Source organism: Anomalospiza imberbis, chromosome 16 (genome assembly GCF_031753505.1).
Source record: "Anomalospiza imberbis isolate Cuckoo-Finch-1a 21T00152 chromosome 16, ASM3175350v1, whole genome shotgun sequence".
NCBI lineage: Eukaryota > Metazoa > Chordata > Aves > Passeriformes > Viduidae > Anomalospiza > Anomalospiza imberbis.
Genome location: NC_089696.1, coordinates 7,970,942 through 7,995,912, shown reverse-complemented (window position 1 = coordinate 7,995,912; position 24,971 = coordinate 7,970,942). Strand labels below are relative to the sequence as shown.

The 24,971-nt window shown below is 42.7% G+C and overlaps 1 protein-coding gene across 2 annotated transcripts in view; it reads right to left on the bottom strand.

Moving 5' to 3' along the window:
• Positions 1 to 21,539, bottom strand: part of ABCC1 (ATP binding cassette subfamily C member 1 (ABCC1 blood group)) — a 47,565-nt gene extending 26,026 nt beyond the window's left edge. Inside the window, exons 1-10 of one of the 2 annotated variants that reach the window (XM_068206848.1) lie at positions 21,263 to 21,539; positions 10,511 to 10,687; positions 9,626 to 9,751; positions 8,246 to 8,383; positions 7,019 to 7,144; positions 4,114 to 4,175; positions 3,168 to 3,299; positions 1,916 to 2,143; positions 1,081 to 1,258; positions 189 to 350 (exon numbers count right to left, since the gene is read on the bottom strand). In XM_068206848.1, the coding sequence (XP_068062949.1) occupies positions 189 to 350; positions 1,081 to 1,258; positions 1,916 to 2,143; positions 3,168 to 3,299; positions 4,114 to 4,175; positions 7,019 to 7,144; positions 8,246 to 8,383; positions 9,626 to 9,751; positions 10,511 to 10,687; positions 21,263 to 21,310 (1,377 nt within the window). In that variant the 5' untranslated portion in view covers positions 21,311 to 21,539. The remainder of the gene's footprint in view (positions 1 to 188; positions 351 to 1,080; positions 1,259 to 1,915; positions 2,144 to 3,167; positions 3,300 to 4,113; positions 4,176 to 7,018; positions 7,145 to 8,245; positions 8,384 to 9,625; positions 9,752 to 10,510; positions 10,688 to 21,262) is intronic. The other variant, XM_068206847.1, reaches the window with a different exon arrangement.
• Positions 21,540 to 24,971: the final 3,432 nt, after the last annotated feature.

Sequence of the window (24,971 nt, the reverse complement as noted above, 5' to 3'; positions counted from 1 at the left end):
GCCAGTCCAGAACCTCCTGCTTTCCTTCCTGACAGCAATGACAAAAGCAGCTCTGAATGGCTTCTTAATAAACAGCACTTTCTCCTCACTGCTGCAAACCCTCCAGTGGGCTGAACAACAGGTGTGTGTAGTCACAGAATCATGGAAGCAGCACACTGCCAAAGCAAGAAACAACACACACTGCTCACCCGCCACAGTAAGTACAGCGCCAGTATCACCTGCAGGGGGGCAGACCAAATCATGTTTATATAGGTAGCCAAGTCCATGAATCTCTGAGCATCCACAGACATTAGATTCACAATCTCACCCACAGTAGAAGACTTCCTAGCAGAATTTGTGATAACAAGTGCCTACATACAGGTAAAAAAACAAAAAACAATTAAAACAACATGAGGACAGACTTAGCCATTTGGATTTTCTCCACAGAAGTCAAGTGCTTTACACAACTGCAGCTTTTAAATTACAAGCATTTTCCTTCTCTGTATTCTGTTTACCCTGTACATCCTGCAAAATGCAAGTTGCACAGTTTGAATCAATCAGCTGGGTATAAGCTAATACAGAATCAAAGTCAATAAGCAAACTTTGGGGTATAGGCTGGTGGTTTTATTGCTTGGGGGTATCAGTTACTTGGTTTGTTACTTGTTTTTGTTTTAGTGTAAGAAGTGGAATCTTCACTTCTTGTGACACATTTTTCTCACACAGAGCTATCAGTCCACAGCTTTCTAAAATGTTCCAGCTTGTTCTAAGATGGCACTGCTGGTAAATCCCAAATGAAGCTGTAAATGTAGATGCATCTTTAATTTTTGCACCAACTGAAGCACTGCACACCCCAAGTCTAAATGAGGAAAGTTTTCTTACTTGGCAGTGAGAAACAGTATGTTAAGTAGCAAATTAGAAAACTGTCCTAGCTTAAAGGCTTTTATTTATAAATTAGACATGCTCTTATTTCTATTAAGAGTTAGGAATCAGCATACCAGAGTCTCCGACCTTATTACTCAGACTTAAGTGATGCATTCTCACAGTCACAGATATTGCATATGTGTAGTCACAGTACTGTTACATTTTTAAAGAAACACCTACCTTTCTATAAATTACACCAACAATGGCTGTTTTGAGCCTCATTCCAGTTACAAAGCAAATATGAAAATACTGGTGAAGGATCAGTGTCTGAAGACAGGCACAAACAAACAACAACACTGTATAAAAGTAGCCCTGCCAGTCTGGGGCAGCTTTGTTATTTACAAAGTTGAGCAGCAATCTGTGGAGAGAGAAATGAGTTCTCTTGATAGATGGAAAACAAAACCAAATGTCTTGGTTGCAGCCTTAGGTTATTCCAAACATTGTACAGGTCATGCAAGCACCTGAAGTACCAAACTTAGATAAAACACTTAAGCAAACTTCTTAGAAACTGGAGATCATTTTGTATGAGCACACATCACTCCTTCCTCAACATACCAGTCTGAAACATGAAGTAACACATAGCTTACATGTGCAGCATTCTCTTGGAGCTACACTGAGAAGCCTCATATCCCCTTCAGCTGAAATACAACCACTTGCAGTTCCTTGACTTCTTAGCTCCAAGCAATGCAACCCTCCCAGCGCCTCAGCTCTGCGGCACCACATACTCTGATGGGTAGGCACAGAATAATTACAGGTTAGAACTGAGTAAACTCTCCTGCTACTGCTGATTATGTTCCTGCCCTGCCTTCCCGGTGCTGGAAAGGAAAAGTTAAACATTTATTGCATGATGTTGTAATTTGAAAACCAATGGACCAAAATCATGTTTGCTCCCTTTTATGACATCTCTTCCTCATTGTATCAGCTGAAGGCAAAGCAGCTTGGGGAGTGAAATACCAGCATGTTTTAAATCCTATTCACATACTTTTAATACAGTAATAAAGTGTATAAGACTTACTTTAGAATTTCTGGGCCTGCAAACATCAAGAGATCATGTGCAGCTTTAAAAAGGAAGCTCATGAGAAAATATGGTCCAAAGGTTTTGTATAACACCTTGAATAAAGATGCTTCAGAGCTCTTCTGAGATGGTTTTATAATCAAAGCTTCAACCTCTTCTGTCATATCACCATTTGAGTCTCCTGATTTTTGCTGCTTTTTGGGTGCATATAACATGTTTAGTGGTTGCCTGAAAAAAGATCAGGTAAAGAATGCAGCCTTTATTCAAGCATAAAGCCAACTAGAAAAATGTTCACTGTACAAATGAGATGTAAATGAGCTGCTTATTGTGATTCTTAACAGTTTAACTGAGTTTTACTGTCAAACGTATTTAATCATACAACATAACTAAATGAACTGGCTGTTCAGAAATGGCTTTCTTTGCTTGGATAGGTAACATTCCTGTAAATCTCTCCCTTAAGTCTGCCCTGGGGAAAGGGGAATAGAGCTGTAACTCATAAGCTTAAGGAGCAGAGGACATTATTATTCTAGAACCCAGTATACTGAATTTGCATCAAAATCAATGCTTCACTGTACCACCAGAGTTAAGAGACTGAAGTCAGGTTAATGCCAAGACATTCCCAATGGACTGAACACATTCTTTTCTTACATCTGGCTTATGCTAAACTCCATACTCTGAACTTCTGAGGACAAGCTGGATGTAGAACACACTGTGTAAGCAAGCACACAATTTTCCTTCAATGAAAAGGTGTTCCTATTTGCTGCAGCCAAGGATGATGAAAGTAGGATGGAGACCACAGGCATGCAGTCTTTCTAATTTTAGTCATCTGGCTTAGATGCTCAGACTCCCTATATAGTCAAAAGAAAGGAATAAGCTGCTCACTTTGCCACCCTGAACTACCCTCCCGAGGCTTCACCAACTACAGAGGGAGCCCAAGCTCCCAAATTACACAGCAGAAGTTTGTGTCCAAACACTCCCTCCCCAGGGGAAAACCACCCATCAAAAGTCACAGTAATAAGTTTTGGATCATGAAAGACAAAGGGAAAGTCGATGCAGCTCTTCATAAGGAAGAAACAAAGCCCTGCTTGGTTCCAGCTCTCTGAGCACTGGAGGACAATCACGGGCAGCCACACAGCCTTACAAAAGCGGGTTTGGTAACAAACAACAAACACCTCTGAGCAGAGGCTGAGTCACTTGAGCTCTTAAACCTCTGTGTCTTGGCAGAACTGAAAGCCAGGATAACTGAACTTACCTCTTGGTCTTTGACCACTCTTTTGCCCAATTTCTAGCCAAACCTGGCACTATTTCCTCTGATTTGTCCTCCTTATTTAATGACCACAAATCCTTGGCTTCCAAAGGGTTCCGATAACCCTGAATCATCAACCTGAATTAGAAGGAACCAGCAATATAAATTTAAGAACACCAGAAATGTTTGTGTATATGTAGAGACAGGTATATAGATTCAGCTGCATCCAGCCCCAGAACAGAGGCAGCTCTCCACAAAGATGCAAGCAAGCATTAGTGCCTGCAGCAACACAGGACCAGATGCTACCATACATCCTCCTGTCTTTTCTGGGAGAACTAGACACCAAAACATCTAAGGATATGCCACTGCATTCAAATTCCAGGGAAAATAAAACAAAGGATGAAGTGATCTCATTTGAAAACCAGCCAGGCAATTAATATTCCCATGCCTAGCAAGTTTCAAAATCTTCATTAGCCTTTAATTTCACAAAGCAATTTCTTTCATCTAGCTTTCTGTTGGAACTCTGGCCAAGTACCAGCCACAACTATACACCAATATTATTTTACATGCTTCTGTGATTTAAATCACAAATCATACAGCATAAGTAAAATTAAGTTAATGGGGAAAAAAGAGCCTATTGGACTAAAAGAGGTAATAGTTTTCAATGTCTTTGTTTCTAAATATAGCAATTTCTCCTTTCTTATATTTACCAAGGAATTTTTTTTATTATATTCCTTCATCAAACACATTAAATATAGACTGGTAAAATTTAAAATTACAAAGACCCTAAAAGTAAAAAAATATTAATCAAGCTTTTTAAAAATTAATTTAAGCTATCTACAAAACAACCAACCAATATTGTTGCATTATTATTGCTAATTTAGCTCTGAAAGCAGGATCCCAAAGTGCCATCTGACTCGAACTGGTGATTTGTGCAACAGCTTGATCTTACCCAGTGATCCACCAGAATGTGATTCTGGAGAGGAAAGAAGCACTGAACTCTGGACATGGATTCTAAAGGAGAGAAAAGGAAATCAATCCACATACAAATTGATTGCAGGGCCAAAAGAATCAAGCAAAGCAGAAGAGATGTTTTTGAAATTCCTTTTGTTTACAATATTTTTTCACATTACTAAAACTTGCTATTTATGCTGCTGAGAGCTTGTTCAGCAAGCACAAGCACAGCTACAGGGCTGTCAGCAGGCTCCACCACTGGGACACAGGAATAGCAGTGCTCCATATCAACAACACAACAAACAGCTGAAGGAATTTCAGAGGCCAGTGGAGGCCAGACAGTGTCTCCAGATGTCCTGTTCAGTGCCTGTGTCAATGCAAGGTATGCTACCTACCACAGGAGGGCACAAATATGTTAATTGCGTAATCATGAATGAAAAAGTCAGTTCTCCTGTTCTAGCAGTGAAGTCTTGCGAGTCCATTGACATAGATGCACAAATGAGTAAAAATGTGTAACTGCATAACAGCATCCTAAAACACCCCTTAGGAGCCCTGCATCTCATTCATCAAATATGTATGGGAAACTGAAGTATCAATACACTCCTAATCTGCCTGGGTTCAAAGAGCACAAAGAAAGGCTGGGACAATTTCAAAGGTATGAAAAGCTCATTTACTGGCAGAATTTCTGTGCACATTTCTCTCTTCCCTCTTTCAGAGCTCTGAACAGCATCTAAAGAATGCTAAAGCCTCTCCTTAGGCACAACAAACCACTGGTTTTATCATCAACCATAACTGAGGCAACTCAGTCTATCTGTAAAAGTCACTAAACGTCATTAAAGTATTGCAATTAACACAGCCAGAGCCAAGTGTTTCCAACATTTGCCATCTTTAACTCATGTTTGTGCATTCTGTACTGTGCTGTCCTGCACTGTGTTCTAATCCAGCTACACTAAACAGAGTCCTGCATTTTCTCTTTTTCACATAACTTTTTCTGCAACCTTTACAGGGAACAATGAGAGTATGTATCAGAGAGATGCTTTTGGTTTTTTGAAAGGGGATAAGAGTTTCACATTTGCAAAGTATCCAAACATTTGCAGTAAAATGATGGGAAATAAATCGAACACCCTCAATTAGTGAATAAATAAAAGTTTTTAAAGTCAGAGAAAGGGAAGGGGGCAAACTTTCAGTGTTCAGCCACTCCTGCTTTCCTGATAGACAGATTTCTACTTCAGCAAATAGAGGGAATACTTTCAACTGCACCAAAATGTAAAAATACTCTGAATTTTACATAAAGTGCTGCATTGCTTTTTTGCTTTATATTTTTTTAATCTACTTGCTGGTAGAAACTCTAAATTTAAGAGCCCACTAGATCCTGTCCTACCAAAAACTGGACTTGGTTTGCATAAAGCCCAAATTTAAAATATTAAAACATGTTAGATTACTTTTGAAATACTACAACTTTTGATAAAATTAAATAGTTATCACACAAATAATAAATAATCCTACTGACTTTCATGAAAGAAGACAAGTTTTAACAAGTCTAGATTTATGTAATAGAAACAAGATACAAAACACATTGCCTGACTTATATATAAATCAACATCTACATCCTAGAAATTTCACTGTAGTTTGCTGGCTTAAGTAAACATATACTAAAATTTTACTTAAGGCTTACAGACATTTCTGGTTTGGAAATATTTGGCAAAAGGGCATAAAGCAGAATTTAAGGCTGACTAACATGACTTCTTTGCTCTTTTCCCCAGCAAAATGAAAGGTTAAAATTTGAAGTCTGCCCTGTTTCCTGAAGACATTCTAAATTCCTAGAAATACTCAGAACAGAAAAACAAACCACTCTGGTCTCAAAGCACCTTGTAATTATTACAACCATGACCAAAGAAGAAAACATTTCCTTACACCCACAATATCCTGTCAAATATATTTAGCCCCTGAATGAGATGAAAAGAACCAAAAGATGAAAAGGATCCAAAGCCTCAGGATCTGTTCCTCCTCCCAGGCACACACACGCACAGACTGCCATGGCCATGCAGAGCACCCCTGGCACCAGGATGCTGCTGGAGAAGGTAACTGTGGCATTCAGGAAGTGCACTGCTCATGGACCCTCTCCACAGTTACAAAGGCAGTATTTATTTCCCCCTCACACATTTCACACCTTTCTTCATCAGTCAGTGTCACTGAACTGCCATCAAACCAGAATCAGACCTTGTACCAAACTGACATTCCTAAACTCGGCTCATCCAAACTCCAGGCAGTGCCCAGTGTCACCCCTGTGACCCAGAACATCTAATCCAGAGGGGCTGCAAGGATGATATAGGATGTCCTTAGGGCCATGCCATAAAGCTGGTACATATAATTAAGAACACATGCAAAAAAGATCATGTCTAGGTGAAATTAAATATCTACATCCAAACCACCCTCTAGCATTAGCTGCTCTTGCATCTGAGCTGGTTAAGTCTTTACTTGACACAAGAATGATAAAACCAGAAATCAAACACATCTACCTAAGGTGGAAAACTTTCCAGGTCTAAATTCTTCCCCATGTTCAAATGAAAGTGAATCCACATGCTACTGCCTACTGAACATATCAGATAACCAGGAGCACAGCATTTCAAATCACTATTTCCCACTGACTGCCAGCAGCACTACTGAATATAAATACATATAACTTACCCTTCAGGAATGCTATTCAGCAACAAGGGCAACTGTATTTTTGTGCTTTTTCTTACACACAGCCCCTCCCTTCCCCTAGTTTTGCATGTTATGGGCTTCGTTTGCATCACCAAATAAAAAGCAGAATTTTAATTATTTGGGAGACTATGGCCCTGTAGCTCATTACACAGAATACTGCACATATAATACTTGGCACTCTGTACAGACTCACTCACAGGATCATTTACTGTTTCAGAAAACAAAGGTGGTTGCTCTGGAAAACAACACAGGATGAGCTCTACTAATACCAGGACAAAGTAGATACAGAAGGTGGCATAACGAAATGCATCCTCAGCAGCACCCTGCAAAGGAAGGCCATATTCCAATTAGAAGGCTTGAGGAATTTATTTTAAATAACATGTATGATTCAACAGAAAACAGTTTCTTACTGTAAATTCTGCAAACTAAGTGCTACACTACTCACCCACCATGCAAATTAAAGTCAATATCTATTTTGGTAAAGGGAAGGTAATGAGAGGGGAGAGGATGTGAAAGACACATTTATTTTTATTCAGTCATTACCATTAAAATACAAGCATGAATTTCTTACATAAAAAGTTCTCTTTCACACATGGTCTGTGCCAACACAGCCCCAATTTGAAGTCAGTGGATTCCTCACAGGGGTAAGACATTTATGCACTGGGTAGCAAGGAGTAATAAAAGCAAATTTTGTAATTCCCAGAATTAAAAAATTACAGAGAGCAAAATTTACATTACACTTTGTTCCACTGTGTGCAAAATTCAGAGTTTCTTTCAGTTTTTAAGACTGGGACTGATGCATAAGACAAGCCACAGAAATCAAAGCACAGGTATAGATGGACGCACACCCCCAGTAAAATCTCATTCCCAACAGCTGAAGACAAAAGCTGGGTGAAAGTTCTCAAAATTGCCAATGCAGCTAAAAGGTCTGAAGAAATAAAAGAGCCATTTTCAGGCAGCTCCACAATTAGACTGATATTTGAGGTGGTCTTACTACAGGGCAAATTGGCATAAAAATATTTCTCTTTGATTTTGTCCAAACAGGAGAGACCACACCAGCACTGAACAGTGTTTCAGGAAATCCACTGCATAGTCAACAGGAAGATGACATAAACACCCAGCCAGAGCAGCTGGATAGCAAAGATTACACAGAATTTGAGTGCACTCGAGCAGACACATCCACTTTCCCCTACAGCCAACCCAATTCTCTTGGCAACTGTTGCTACAGTTAAAATCACTACGAATTTCATGAGCATTTCAAACAGAAGACATTAATTCTTGCTTCCTTTGCTGTTACAACCCAAGGAATGCAGGTACACTAAATGAATCATTAACTGATTTGACTGGTGTAATTGCCAAGCAACTATACTATCACTGAAGCATTTGGGATCATTTTCAACTGAAGGAGGCTAAAAATCACTTACCATATTTAAGGCAAGTTTTATTTTGGATATAAAAATCAGTGTGGCACATAACAATGAGATGAACCAGAAAATTGTCATTACACCAGAAGACTGGACTCCTTTTATTCTTTCATATTGTATTAAAAATGTGGCCAGCAACTGTAGATAAATAAAATGAAAATATATTCACAAATTTAGTTTTACAATATGTCATGCACGTGTAAAAGGTACTGTGCTAAAGTCTGCTTAATTAACATTTCTAACCCAGTATCTCCCAGACCTTCTAAACCCCTGAAATTTTAAGTGTAATTCAAAAATACATTTAAATAGGAAATTATCTGTATCAGTAAAGATAAGGAGTAGACAAAAAAGGAAAAAGGAATATGCATTAAATAGAAATAAACAATCACATACACAAAAGTACTGCCAACATTTACTTCTTCACTTTTCTGGTTCTATATCACAAATCAACATCAAATTAAGGTATTTCCTGACTAGCTCTTTTAAAAATATTTTTTCCATACAAGCCATAATACGAAACAACACTGACCAAGTATTAGTCTATTTCTGTATTTTGTGTGTTTTTGGAGTCCTGTAGGAAGCTCCACATCTCACTTATCTACTGCAACATGCATTTTCAATCAGCCTGACAAAAGCTTGACAGTTGCATTTTTAAATGACCACAAACTACTTAACAGCTCTTGCATTTGTCAGTATGTTTGAGGGCTGTTTGGGGTTTTTGTTTGGTTGTTGTTGGGGTTGGGGTGTCCCCCTGAGCTTCCAGCTCTGTGATAAACCTAAGGCAACTGACAGCAAATGAATAGCAAGGCAACTCCCTTGAAATGCAGGGATATTGGTGTGAAAGCAGAAAACCTCAGCACATCTAAGTCAAAGGAGGTAGCTGGGAGCACCTGTGTGACTTGTGGCTTTCAAGGCTTTCCACTGTGCCATCAAGAGATAACACACAAAGAGAACACTCACTCAAGAATGTTATACGAGAGTTTGTGAGGAGATATTTCAACAACCTCCCCCCAAGTTCAGAGGTCTGTATTATCTAGGTTGAATCAGCTCTCTTGAGTTGATTCCTCTACCCTATGCCTGAGCCAAGTTATTAAATTGATGCTGGCTCAGCCTACCAAAATAAGACAACTGGAACTGCCTTGTGTGCTGATGTGCAACACACTGAGCACAGACAGCAAGAGTCTGATTTTTCTCTTTTTTTTTTTTTAATTAAAAAAGCAGGTATTTCAGAGTCAGTATTTCAAAGCTCAACTACAGAATAAGTCTGTATATAAAGTATATAAAGGCTGCAGCTTAAAGGATTACAGCACTGTGAATAATACAGAGATGGTGTTATTGCTTACAGCTTTGCACAGACAATGGCTGTGCAGAAGAACTTACCATTGTTATTCCCAATACTGTAGGGCTAATGAGAAAAAATGGAGCTCGAAAAATATTTTGACTTCTTTCCCAGAAAGAGTAGAAAAGGTCTGCCCAGCAGACTATCCACAGTATTAAGCCCAAAGCCTGCAATAAAAAAGGTGTCTTTAATACATCAATTCACAAAGATAATGCAGCACAACATACAGTTGAACACTAGATGTTATGTGTTAGCAGGAGTCATAATCAGATTATATTATTTGGGCAATTCTACCACATGCATAAAAGAAAAGCAATTTGGCTTTAGTTATTGAATTCCTACTAGAAGAAAAAAGTTTACTGATTTTTAATACCATGTAATTCAGTCTATTATCAGTCTATTATGATGCAGAAAGCTGGTCTCCTGAATAACAGATTTCAGAGAAAAAAAACCTCTCCAATACACCCTGTTATTACAGCCCTTCTTAAAACTTTGCACTTTTTCTACAGGGATGGAAAAAAAACAAAAACATTAAGTACCTATTTCACAATAGAAGTGGACTAGAACACCTGCAGCAGCTCTAGAAATGTATGCTGTGTAACTTAAGAAACTGACAGGATAATAAATTCTTTTTATTATAGAAATAAGGGCCTTGAGATTGAGTTGCCTTAAAACAGTCTTCTCCAACTGGTCTTTAAAAGGATTTGCATGTTTGTTGCCATGCCAGGGTAAATTTCAGAAAGCCTGATAAAAGGGCAAAGGAAACAGGAAAGGCTGGGAAATCAAACACAAGCAGAACAAATAAGTTATACCTGAAGTGGGCACACAGGTCAAGACTGATGCTCAATACTGTGCTAAAACACAGCTGAAAAGAGATTCCACTTTCCAAGAAGGCTGGTAAGTTGTGATTTCAAAGAGGCACGTACCGTTTTGGCTTTGTTAAGGTTTGACACTTGGATGTACCCCCTGTCATGACGGCGGAGGTACAGGGAGTACACTGGGAAGCAGAGCCACAGGTAAATGCAAGGAATCCAGACCAGGATTGTGTTCTGAAAGCACAGGGTGAAGTCTGGATCTTCTGTGTGCCATGTCAGATTCCAATCCTGGGACAAGAAAACAGGCTAAGTTACAGAAAAAGCCAACACTGAACTTCAGTATTTGACAATCAGAAATAAGGACTCAGAATAAAAAAAATGCACAACAACAAGGCATAGAATCAAGTAAAAGGCTCACCCTTGCAGTTCGTTTCCTACTCAACAAGACAGGATGTAAATTTATATAATTCAATGTTTTCTTACTTCTCTTTTCAAGGCCAAGGTAAATCACCACACAATCAAACCAAAACTGATGCTCACAGTAATAAAAACATGAGCATTTTAATTACTGGCACAAGGACTATTCACAATGACAGACTATTTAGTAGTAACATGAGCTTTCATACCATATTTATGATTGTTCTGAGTTAGGAACAATCCTTTACCTTTAAGTCACTGACCTTGCTGAAAACTTATCACATGCAACACTTTCTCTCAAGTGCTGTAGATGTTTGACTCTCCAACAGAATAATGCAAAGCACAATATTGCAGCTGTAGATGGACTGCAATATTCAACAGCCAAAGCATTGCTCCCAGGCTTCTGTTCAAAAGTCACTGAGCCAAGAGCAGCAGGCCCATGCCCAAAGGCTTGTTGACTACAGTGTAAACTTTTCAGTGGCAAAGCATTTTTTCAGGCAGTTGCAGAGTTTACACTACACAAAACACCAGTACCACTACTGGGACATAATGTCACTAATCCTACTCCTTTATAAAAGCCTGAGCTGGTCACTGAAACAGGTGCCATTATCCACATTTTATAGATGAGGAAACAGAACCAAAGGGAGCTGTAGTGCCTGTTCCCTCTATTCCAACATCAAAGCCTAAAGCAGATCCCACTGCCCAGAATCACCACACTTTGATCCTTGTTGGTCCCCATGTTCCACTGAATAAACAGCTTCAAACACAATTACACAGAGAACATAGATCTAAAGAAGAATGGAAGATGCATTTTCCTTCCCCATTTCCCTCAATTTCTATGAGAATCTAGGATAGACAGCATACACAGGACACTCAGTATTATTTTCCCCTCTAATTCCCACAGCATTCTAAAAATTCTTCTCACTTTGTATCATTTTTAGAAAATCTCTGAGCCAATTCAAGTGCATTAACACTGGTAGAACGTAAGACTGCCCAGTTATGCTTGACTGTGTCTTGTAGGGGTCACAAGTTGTTTGTGACAAGGCAGTGGCTGTGAGATGCTGTGGGAAGCCACACACATTGAGTTTCCCGAGTGCATAACTCATCAGAAATTTCAGCTGAGTCATCCTTACATTCAGCCACCACACAAATGTTTTTGGCTTTCTAAGTCCCAGCTGCATTACTCCAGCACAAGAGCCAAGAAAAAGTCTCATGACTCTGCAGAACAGTTTACAATTCACAAATTAAGATAGTCATAAGATTATACAAGTAAATCAACCGGATGTAATCAGCTTTACAAGAAACAAGCAAAAGCACTGACATCTTTTTTTTGAATAAACTTTAGGACATCTACTCACTGTTTAGAAAGTTGTTCACTTCTTTTTCCCTATTTGGAAATACTTGCTATAAAATGAATCTGACAAACACCAACAAGGTCAGGGCAGGTAACACATATCATTGCCACGTGGCAAAATAAAAGCAAGAAGTGCTGTATGCATGACTGCTATGCACACTGGCTGGAGGATATTCTAAAAACATGCAACCATCCGTTTGACGTTCATATTCACAAGTTATCTGGAGGTGTTTGTTTCTGCATAAGAGGAAGGAGTGTGCAATGTAATGATACTTCAGGGTACAGAACAGAAAGAGAGGACAAATGGGCAATTTTGGGCAAGACAACTGCTAGAATTTAACAGCAACATCAGTTCTTTCCTATGTTTCCAGACACTGTTGCTATCAAGTAGGAACATGCTTAGCTTTAAAAACACTTCTCTGTACAAAAGAAACAGCAACACACTGTGGCAGAAGCCACTTCCATTTTACATTCATTTCAGCTGGCAAAAGGCAAGGAACACGTGAAGAGAGGCAGCAGTATTTCCCTGCTGATTCCCTCAGGCTGTGTCCACACAAGGCAGTAGCACAGCCAGGAACAGAGCTGCAGAGCCCATGCTTGCTCTGAGCATCCCATGTTCCTCACAGAGCCCCTCCAGCCAGGGCCACCCAAGCTGGGTCACCGCTGCCCCACGCTGACCAGCAGCCACGGCAGGTTCCCAGTTAACAGCAGCCCAGAAGGCGCTGGGGCCACCACAGTGACACCCCGAGCAGGCAGGACGAGTGTGGGACATGCCAGCAGCAGGCTCTCAGGCTGACCCGAGCTGGGATCACCATCAGAGGACAAAGTCAAGAGGAACTCAATCCATCACAAAAGGCAGCCATGCCCTAAGTCTGCGTGGAGGACACCACAGCTTTAGGAGATTCCACTGCAGCTGGAAAACGTGTCACTCTCATCATGAAACCAGCATGCATTCACATTTAAATGATAGGTTCAGTTACACAAGTCTAGACTAGTTGTGCCAGCAGAAAGTACACGCTTTATATAAACCCAGATTCAGATTTGGTTTTTTCCATCACAAACAAAATGCAGAAACACTCAACTGAAGTAGACCTTTGTATTTGACATTCATTAGCAAATTAATGACATTTTTTTCTGACTCAAGTTTTAGAAACACTGTTTTAGCAAGTTGTACTAAAACACAAAATTACTCAATTTTTCTCAGCTCAAAGATTAACCATTTTCATGCTGACTGATCAGTTAACTCTTCTGCTTTCCAAAGTCACATCAAATGACAGAGATACAACCACTGAAAACCTACACAAACTAGCAGCCTCCTGCCATAAAGGAAGAGGAGGAAAAACCAGGGTAAAGTCTATAGCTATTAGACTGTATAATCTGGAAGCAGCCTTTATTTTAAGCTGTGACTGCAGAAACCCAGTGGAGAAGAATCAGTCTGATCCTTGTTCCTTTTTGGTAGATGTTGGGAGAGATACACTGTTGGCTTACTGTTAGTGTACTCCAGAAGAACCATAACTCAGATGTTAAACAGTTTCATGTTGGTTTTTCTTTTCTTTTCAAAAATTCTTTAACAATTTTAAAGTTTCCCAGAATAGCAGATGGGTATTTTTAATTTTACCTGACCTATTTCTCAGTTTTCATTTCTATCATCAGCCCTATGGTTCAAAAATACCAGTCCACAGCTCTAATGCCCTGCAGTATGTTTTTTTTTCATGGCACAAAAAAGCTTCCTATCACACCTGAAATGAAACCCTCTGTCTACAAGGAGGACACAAAAATGCTAGGCATTCCCCAGAATCAAGTGGATCCATTCACAAGTAAACCACTTACTTAACAGTGCATAAAACCTAGGAAAATTAAGAACTGTACTAACTCCTGTCTAAAATTTCAGGAACAGGCAAGATAAAAAGCATTGGCAGTAGAATTGTAACACAAAGTTGCAACACAAAAGGCCAGTTTACTGCCTTTGCTGAGGGAAGACAGACCAAGGACAGTTGTGTGCCTCTTGTTCGGCTAATCTGAGGAATAACAGTATTTGATGCTGGCTGCCTCTCCTGGCAGCCAGGAAAGGCGGTCAAGTGAGCAGCCAGGGGTTGCTCGTTCTCACATCAATAATCTCACTTGACCCACAGCACATTTTAGAATTCTCACTGGCGGAAATGGACAGACCCAAATTGCTTGGTTTCATGCCTGCTGTGTGCAAGTGATGCAGGCTGCCAGCCACACTGTTAAATCCACCTGCATGAACCAAACTGTGACTGAAAAAGTGACTTAAAACATTACCACACAGCTATGTAAAAAATGAAATTACAAAACCACACTGGAATCTTAACATCATGGTCAACACTTACTCCTTCAAATGGAGTTTGACACTGACATTGTGTACCCACTATTTCCATATCACCCACAGAAGAACCACTTCCCTTGTAATACCAAGATAAAGTTTCTCAATCTTATCTCATCAACAATAAAAAGGACCTTCTGTTTAATGCAATGTTTACATTTAGTTAAACGAAAGTAATTAGCTCTCTCAGGTAGTAACACTGTAATTGCAGCTGACAACTCTCATTATAATAGTATCATCATTTCTCACTGAAATAGGAAGTCTTACAATCTGCTAGCTCTAGATACAGGACTGAAAAAATTCCCAGGGTAGCACCTATAAAACCATGAGCTGACTGAACCACTCTCTCAGTGAAGGATAAAAGCTAATGGCCTCGTGGCATCTATCTGGAACAGCAAATTTCCTGCCTCTCCCCAGACAGGAGATTTGGCAGATCTGGCTGAGCCTACATCTTCAGAGGAGCTGCATCAGTGCACAAGAGGAAGGGGGGTAAGGGAAGTGCAGAACAGGACCTCTCTCTTTAAGGCTGCTTTAAAGGAGCTCTGACCCCACTTCAAAAAAAGTCCCTGATACCTGATATGCCATCTTTGTTCTGCCCTTCACGTTTTGGAGTCAGATCATGAAACCTGTGCTGAGGCTCACCATTTGTCTAAGAGCATGTTTAGAATGGAGCCTAAACAAGCACGATCATGGCACAATCTTCACCAGCATCAGATTGCTCTGCTGTGCTCACTGCTCAGCCTTCATCACAGGGAGTGACAAGTTGATAAGACAAGCAACAGATACTTGTACAAGAAAAGTACTCCAGAATCCCTACAAAAGTTTTCTAGCCAAGCTTCCCAAAATACCCTGTGCAGACTGAGATCTCAGAAAAGGGAAGACACCATGCCTCTCCTTCACTTCAAATTCTGAAACCTAAGCTTTATTCTTGAAGTATCTTAACGTTGTCAAAGACAAGATTGTTAGAGCAAGAGGTGGAAAAGTTACAAAATATAATAATCAAATAATAAACAAGGGTCCTAAATTTTTTATCATATATATAAAGAATATTTAGGGGAGGGAAACACCAGTGTTTCCAGTGATGAGAAAATGCCCTTAATTTCTCATAATGTATTCTATTAGAAATGGTTTTAGCAAGTTATAAATGGTTTTAATGGTTTAAGTTCTCAACAGTAATTACTTACATAATGCAGATTTGACTCGTTAACACAGACAAGGAAAAGCCTCTACCTTCCAATAACTGGTCCTGAACTTAAATCAGGTGTCTTGTCCTAAACACATACATGAGTATTTCCTAGCATTTATGAAAAGTTGAGATCCTTTATTATAGAAAGCACTGCATCAGCTGGAACTGTGTTTTAAATTCCAAGAAAAAAATGCATATTTTGCTTTTTTATTCCCTTTATCCTAAAATAAGAAGCAGGTGCTAACAAATTGCCAGACTGGAGCACCTGCAGCTGTGGCATTTACAAGAGCTGAGCTTTGTAACCTAAGAAGCTGAAAGCCACCAAACTATGGCTATTTTTCTGTGTCAGAGAAACATAGATTATATTAGAACTTGCAAAATTAAAATTTAACCTCTCTCTACAGACACTGCATTTCTATACCCTGCCATATCTGCAAGTACCATGACAAAACATTTGGCCACTTGACAATAAAATATTTACAACATCTAGTTTCAGAACCTAAGGATGGTTTTTACCTTTCTGCAAAGTCTTTCACCGAAAACACTGTTACCTAAAAGGATACAAGACAAGGATTCCTGCTCTCATCTCCTTCTTGCAGCAAACACAGGGCTTCTGCTTAATAATGCAACAGCCTGCACCTTGAGTTCTAATCACTGAGAAGTTTGAACACACCTGGGTAATAATCTTACCAAGGGACTAAGGTAACAGCTTAAGTTAGGATAAACTGTACCTGAAGGTACCACAGGTGCAAAAAGTGAGAAAACAGTAATGCAAGGAATTCTGACTCTATTAAAAGTAAGCTAAAGGTCAGTACCCGTGAGTAGGCTTTTTAGAGATGTGACCCAGAGTGACTTCAGCCAACCCTGGCTGACCTTCACTCAGTCCCAGTATAGCACAGTGTTTCAATGTAAACTGCTTTGTAATTGCACGAAATGGAACAAGTTACTCAGGCATTTTGCCACGTTTTTTCCCTCATTTAACTTTTGTGAGCAATTCTGAATTGCCAGCTGTAGAATGGCAGGTGATCTGTTCAGAAAATCCCCATCAACAACAGATTATCAGGCTTAATTTCCCTGTTTTCCCCTTAAATTGATCTATTCTGGATCAAGGGATATCAGTTTCATTTCTAATCTAAGTTTAATTTTTCTATGCACATTTAGACCATCCTTGTTTATAAATGGAAGAAAGCTGACAAATAACCCTCTGGCTTTCACTGCTAAAAAACACAACAGCCAAGGCATGAGAATCATGCTATCTGCTGTTAATCACAATAAAGCACCATTTTGTGTAAAGGTTTCCTTGTTTATCACTCTGCTACTCCTCTGTTCCAAATGCTGTGCACATATGACCTTCCTGTGTCAGCGAATATAAGCAGTTTTGTGATCTGCACACTCTTTAGCAGAGACTAAAACTCTTGGCTTTTATCAAGCTCACGCAGTGCCCTCCCACAGCAGCCCCAATCCCTCCCTAGCTTTGCCACAAACACACTGAAAAACACCAAGGACATATCTCTTCCGGTGCACAGAGCTGCAGGGCTCCAAGAGCCGTGCCAATTTGCTGCCTATCTGATGTGTGACAGCATTAGCCACAGCTCTTCAGAACATGAAATTGCTCCTTACATAAGAAGACTGGTTTTTCTTCAGAAGTCTATTTTGGTAAAACTACCAGAGTCTTCATAAATAACATAAGCACAGCAGCTGTTTGTGTCACACAGTATCACTTCGCAAATGTCAGTTAATGATTGCAATGCATTAAAGAATATTAATACTTTTTTTTTCCTTAATAACATTCTGTCGAGTTACATTATGGATCTCTCCCACTACAACAAAGTCAACCAAATACAAAACATAACGTCCTTGACAAACACTAAGAAAATACATTTTTCTAGGCAGACAAACGAGCCCAAAAGCCTCAGACAGAACTCTACACAATGGCAAAGGAAGCAAAGCCCAATCCCTCCAAGCGGGTCCCTAGATTTTGCGTATGAGCTCTACCTCACCTTCACCCACCCAGTCTGTTCTTCTGTAGTTTGTTTTCACACAAAAAGAGCTAAACCTGGCACAGTGTGTGGATACCACTTCTTTACTAACAGTGAAGAGGCTTCACAAAAGCTTTCTGAACAAACAGGGAAGAAACAGGCCAGGGTTTACAGCTTGAATCACAGGACTCTAGTTTACAAAACAAAACAGAGAAGCTGAAAACTTGCTTTTCTCCTGGAAGTGAATGCAATTACTCACTTTCAATCATTTCTCAACAATGAAAAGCCCAACTAGAAAACTGTGGGAAAAAAATCTGCTAAATTTCCATTGAAATAAAGAACTTCTATCAAAATTAACTTTAAAAAAACAAAGTGTCTGCCTGTGAACAACATGATAGGAACTTATATTTATATATACCATTTATGTTGCATTCCCTTAAGTATTGGCAAGAAACTCAAAAGTTTCAGATACATATTTCCCACTTCTTTTTAATAAAACCCTATTGAGAGCTTTGAAACACCAAAGTGTCACAAATACTGTTAACCTCTTCCTTTAGCAATTTCAAACATGAAAAGACTTCTCTAAGCGTGATACTGGAGAGTTTACAAGCTCTGAAAAACACTGAAACCAAGATTTTATTCAAAGAAAAGCCAGCAGATTATTTCAAAATGCACATGCACTGAGACCATGCACCAACTGTGCATGTGTGGATATCTCCAGTCAGTCAGGTCAGGAGGCCAAAGTGTACAGTGGGTTCTACATCTGCTGTGACACTTATCCTGCTTACCTGGAACCACACTGTTCCTCACCTTGCTTTACCTCTGCCTTTTCGTGTGCTGCTATTGAAACAAGGTAGGCTTTTCACACACAGCAGTGATATTCTAGCCAAAGCTATCTCAGTGTGTCAGGTCACTAAGTTTTACAGCTTGAACAGGCCCTTAAATTCACTGAACTGGAATGCAAATAGTGCACTGTGGTTTTTCAAGCTTTTATTGTTGTCAACAACTATCAGTAAATAGTAACTTCATCTTGCACAGCTGTACCTTTCTTTATATTATGGATGGAATATTCATTCCAAGACACTCAGTGATGGTAGAGCAAGCAAGGATTAACTGTACTTATCCAAAAAGGGAGTCTAAAGGAAGCAAGATGCAGTGAAGTTCTATAAAGGAACTATATGCAGTAAAATCTGATTGCACAGTTAACACACAGAGATAGGTTAGACAGTGAGAAAGAAAAAAGAAATAATGGAGTAAAGAAGATGGCAATCTTCCTTGGGTTCCTGACCTTTGAGAGTAAGTACTAAATAAAACCAATCTGTTTAATTCTCAGACAAGAACTTTCAACAATAACATTCCTTGGGTGTGCAAACAAGAAAAATCCTGACCAGCAAAGCCTAAGAAGATTAGCATACAGTTTTAAGGGTCCATTAGGTCCTTTCAGCCACAGTCTACCCCACAATTTAAAACTGAGTTGCCCACAATTCAGGATCACCTTTAACAGAAAACACATCATCTCCTTGAAGCTGAGTTTGCCCAAAATCCCTCTGCTCCGCTAGTGAGGCTTCAGGACCAACCAAAACAGCTGATGCAGCCACCAGAGGAATGCAATAACACGTGCCACTGTGTATCCAGCTATCACCCAGCTCTGAGAATAACAAGAATGCAGTCCAGAAGTCAGGAAGAACAGCAGCCCAACCACAGGACATACCTAGAACCCCAGTAAACACTGCATATACATAGACAATTTCTGAAAACCCACGAGAACTTCAGCTTTAAAGAGCAGCAATAGTGGAAATGTCAGAAAAAGCAGCAGCCAGAGTACCCATAAGCACCCAAACTGGCATTTCTACTCTCCCCTACTGGGAATGATGCAACAAAGTGCAGACAGACTGTTACTTATGAAGACAAGTTCAGCATGAAGGAAGATTTTTCCAGGCACATCTAGCCCTCACTCAAATGCACAATTATTCTTCTGCAGGATCAGAACCCATAAATCAAACAACCATACCCACAGGATGTGGGATCTTTAGCTGGAAGAAATGAAAGGCAGGCTCCATGTGATTTGGAGAAGGATGACAAATCCCAAAACACTGGGAATCAATGCAACTAGTGGAAAAAATGTATGGAGTTGTTTTCACAAAAATACCAGAAATTGCTGTAATACACATGAGAACAGTTTTCCTAAAAAAAAAAAAAAACTGCTGCCAAAAATCCTATATAAACTGGTTGCTTCCAACTTCCTCTGCATAGTTCTTGTGCCTACCTCATGCTACAATTCCACAACTCAAAGAATGAGCTGGCAGCTCTTTTTCATAATCCTACTACTCTCTCAAGTCAGTTTTTCCAAAAACTCATTCTGAAACATGTATTCTCTTAAGTCTTTCAAATGAAAAGTCTCATTTGAGGCAAGAGAAAAAAACATATATAATGACAAGTCACAATTTAGACAGTTCTGACAAACCTGAGAAATAGTAGAAAAGAGATATTAGTATAAACAATATAAAAGCAAGTTAGCAGAGTCACTTTTGATCAGCTGGAAAAAAATAATTGGTCTTATTTTAAAAATATCTACTCAGTAATATCCTAATGGTTCTTGAGATAAATAGTACGATTGTATCTATTAAGACATCTGATTCTATTTTATTTTTTCACTAGTAAGGCAACTCATTACAGCAAAACTATTTGGCAAACATCTGATGAATACACAAGTAGTTCTCTTCCCTATGAGGACTTCAGTAGCTCTCACTCCACATTTATTTTCCTAACTTCCAGCTCTTCCCTTCCTCCACGCAACCTACATACAAACCAGTTTGCTCCTGAGATGAATTTTCACTCCGATCCTGCTCTCGCAGGTGCCTCGCTGCTGCCAGGACCCGCGTGTCCCCGCACAGGACCCCGTGTCTGAGCTGAGCAAGACCCCACCGCAACGTCCCCGCATCGCTCACCTGTGCACAGCTGCCTTCCAGCTCACGCACAGCACCTGCGCTCACCACTCTTCGTTAAGGAAGAGCGAAAACACTGCTGTACAAACGTGCGATAAAGCTGCAGATAGCGCTTGTCCGTGGCCTCCTTCAGCCGCTCTCGTGTGACGGCAGCCGTCGGACACCGTTATTGTTGTTACCCGCACGGCCCCGAGTAACGCAGCCGAGCGGCCAAACGCGTGGGCAGAGACCTGCTCCGGCCACTCGGGAGCTCGTTCCCAGGGCTGGCCAGGCACCCTCTCGCCAGTTCCCTCTCCAAGCATCTCCCTGCCGGAAATCCCGCACACGAGGCGTGCCGGCGCCCGCTCCGCGACCCGGCCGTGGGGACATCGCGCCCAGGCGGAGACCACGAGCCGCCGGCACGGCACGGCCCGGCCCCGCCGGCCCGCAGCCGCTCCACGCCGGTGCTCACCGCAGCCCCCGCGCTCTGCCCGGGGAGCGCCTGCACCGCAGGCTCCCGCTGCCCCGCTGCCGGGCGCAGCCCCCTCGGGCTCCGTCACCACCCAAGCCCCACCCGGCTCCCCGCCATCCTTCCGTGCCTACACCGGCAGCCGCCACCAAGCCGAGCCGAGCCGCTGTGGCCCCATCCCGCCGCTCACCCAGAAGGGCTTGGAAGCGTCCGCGCTGCAGAGGCTCTCGATCCCCATGGAGCGCGGCGAGGCGACCGCGGGCTCCCGCGGCAGCGCTTCCCCGTCCACAGCTCTCCGGCCCGAGCGGCGGCGGGCGGGGCGGGGCCGGGCCGGGCTGGCAGCGCCAGCTCGGAGCCCTGATTGGCTCCGCGTCACGGGGATGCCGAGCCCGGGGCCGCCGCCGCGCGCGCTGCGCAGCCCCGCCGAGGCAGGGCGGGGGCGGCCGGTCAGCGCCGCGAGCGGGCACCGGGGCTGCGCCCGCAACGCCGGCGCGGGCGCGGGCGCGGCCGCGTCCGCACCCACCTGGTGGGCCCTGGTGGGCCTCCGCACCAGGGCGGACGACGGGCCCAGGAGCCTCGGCCAGAGCCTGACGCGTGCCTTTGTTCAACGCAGAAATGCCCCGCGCCCCCGGCAGCGTACCCGAGGCGGAATCGCTTCCCCCGGAGCACTGCAGGCGCGCCCGCCTGCCCGGGTCAGCTGCCCCAGCAGCTTCCAGGGTCCAGCGCCTCGCACCCGCACCGCACCTGCCCGCAGGACCGGAGCCGGCGCTGGGCATGACGGTATCTCCCTCTCCGTGGCACTGCTGTGGCCCCTGGGGACAGGGTCCCCACGTGTCCCCCGAGGAGAGGTACCGCTGGTACCTGGGCTCCGCAGGACTGAGCCAAAGCGGGGTCCTAGGGGAAGGCCCCAGGGAAAGCCTAAGTTCACCTTCAAATAGCTCATTTCTCAGCGTGAACCAGTTGTACTGGTTTCAATGCCCTTAACTAGTTCAAGTTGACTAGCACAAACAGAACCAGAACAACTTCATCCACAACCAGGTTTGCATCAAAATATGCAGTAGCTGAGCTGACTGCACAGCCCTGTGGTTGCATTGGGTTGTGTCTCACGATGTCTTCACATCCTATTTAAAATGCACCAGTTAAATCCAGTCAGCTGGCCTGACTACTGTACCAGAATAGACCAGCTGGAGTATGGTGGTACATATGTAGGAATGGCATTGCATGCTGCAGGAAATAGCAGGGTGGTTACATAGTACTCTGCAGTAACATCTGAAATCTTTAATCACACAAACTCCAATTTAAAATATTCTTGTCCATCCAGGGCATTCATGGTAAAAGACAAGGTTGTTAAAAAGAGAAAGATCTTGTTGGTTTAATGTGTAACTTCAAAGCAGGCATTGCACATACAAAAAATACATCACAGACTGCTTCTTTATTCACCTGCGCGTTCAGAGCTGCCGTTTCAGAGCTGTGCTAGCGGTGGCGCATTGTCCATCCTACTGCAATATTTCTGGTCTGTCCCCCTGGATCCCACATTCTCAGGGTGTCAGGTCGAAGAGCAGCAGCAGCTGAGTCCAGCCCACCCAGCTCCCATCTGCACTGATGAACAGAGCAGAATCAGCACAGAAAGATCAAACCACACACGTTGGGTGTCAGAAGTCCTACGAGTTTGTCAGTTTAACCCACGTCTTAATTCATATCATGTTAAAATCTTTATAGTATTGCAACAGAACAGCTAAATGTTCAAGTATGACTCCTTTTATTTTTACATGCAAAAGACAGTAAATAAGCATTGTGAGGAGTGTCTACAAAGATACATTTTTTACCCACATATGTTTTTCTCAAGATATTTCTGTAAGCTAAAAGACTAAAAAAATTTAAGTTTTACATTCCAAATACTTTTCTTTCAGCCCCAGACTGTCCCAATGTCACCAGTCATCATGCTCCATGTCAATGCTGTTTCTCCTCAAATAATGATTCTTGGATTTCCACCTCAAACTAGTTCTCTTCCAATTAATTCTATTAAACACGGTCAAAATACAGAGTAAATAATTAATGTGAGAGGAAGCAAAAGAGTTCAGAAGAAAAATGTTAACAGATTCAAAATATTTTTTGTGGAGGAGAAAAACCAGAGCTGACATGAGGCCAAACTTGCAGAGATACAGAACCAAGAACTCAGAGTACCAGAAAGTCACTGAACGTGGATTTCACAAACCATTGTTGTAACAGCATCTTTTAAAACACAGATTAATACAAGAAATAGAAACTGAAATCTTGTTTAAAAAGGAGATTCCCTTGCAAGCAGAAAAAAGAACAACACAAAATTCTATATGAATTTTTTTTTTTTTTTTGCAGAATACAAACTGAAGCAGTTTGGAAAACTGCAACAACTTATCAATGGGAAATGAGGTGTGATGGAAGAGTGACTCAGAAGGTCATGGAGAAGTTTGGAAGGATGCAGAGAAACATGTTATCCTGTGAAAATGCCACAACATTAAACATAAGCAGCTGTTCGTCCCCAGAGTCGCCCTGGGGATCCGAGCAGTGGGCTCAGGGTGGCCTCAGGGGCAAGCACTGCTCTGACTCACTGACAGTGACTGCTGGGCTTAGGAAACACATTGACTTCACCATCACTTCTGATTTTCCTAAATTTTATTTACTGGCCTCCACCAGAGATGCTTTGGAAGACAGTCATATAAATATTTGCTTTGAGAGGAAATGTAAAAAACAAACAAAATAATCTAACAACCTCTCCAACCCCCACACTTAACTATTGTCCTAGGCTTTATTGCCTAAGATAACTCACATTTTCCTTCAAGCCCCAGCAGACAATAGCAAATCCAGTTTGTTCACCCACACCGGCTCCATTTCCTTTGGGAAATACTTAATGCATTGACAAAATAAACACTCTTGACTCATCCCAGCAACAGGGAGCACACACACAAGCCTTCAGACACGCCAGGGATCCTCAGGCTTGCAAAATACCCCGTATAGAGTTACATTTTGGCAAGTCCTTTTCATTAGAAGTTCAGCTTTGGCGAGTCCTTTCAATCAACAGTACATCTGTCAGGGACTCGGTGCAAAACTCCTCCGCTGCACACATGGAAGAAATTCTCACTCATTTTCCACGTTTCCTTTCCCGATTTTTGCCAACCTCTGAAATTACAGAAGGAGAAAGCATGGCAACCCTGACACTCCGCCCAGCTGACGGGGCTGGACAGCAGGACAACAAGGGTAGCTCCACGGGCAGCGCGGAGGCGCTGCTGATGCTGGTTATTCTATCCCGGCACGACCTGGCCCGCGGGCCGCTGGCAGCACAGCGATCCCCGGGGCTCCGCTCCCTGAGGGGCCAGGCGGGAGCCGCGCTGTGCCCTCAGGGAGCTCCCGCCCGGTTCCGCGCTGTGCCCTCAGGGAGCTCCCGCCCGGCCCCGCGCTGTGCCCTCGGGGAGCTCCCGCCCGGCCCCGCGCTGTGCCCTCACGGGGCTCCCGCCCGGCCCCGCGCTGTGCCCTCACGGAGCTCCCGCCCGGCCCCGCGCTGTGCCCTCACGGAGCTCCCGCCCGGCCCCGCGCTGTGCCCTCAGGGAGCTCCCGCCCGGTTCCGCGCTGTGCCCTCAGGGAGCTCCCGCCCGGCCCCGCGCTGTGCCCTCACGGGGCTCCCGCCCGGTTCCGCGCTGTGCCCTCGGGGAGCTCCCGCCCGGCCCCGCGCTGTGCCCTCACGGGGCTCCCGCCCGGCCCCGCGCTGTGCCCTCAGGGAGCTCCCGCCCGGCCCCGCGCTGTGCCCTCAGGAAGCTCCCGCCCGGCCCCGCGCTGTGCCCTCACGGGGCTCCCGCCCGGCCCCGCGCTGTGCCCTAACGGAGCTCCCGCCCGGCCCCGCGCTGTGCCCTCGGGGAGCTCCCGCC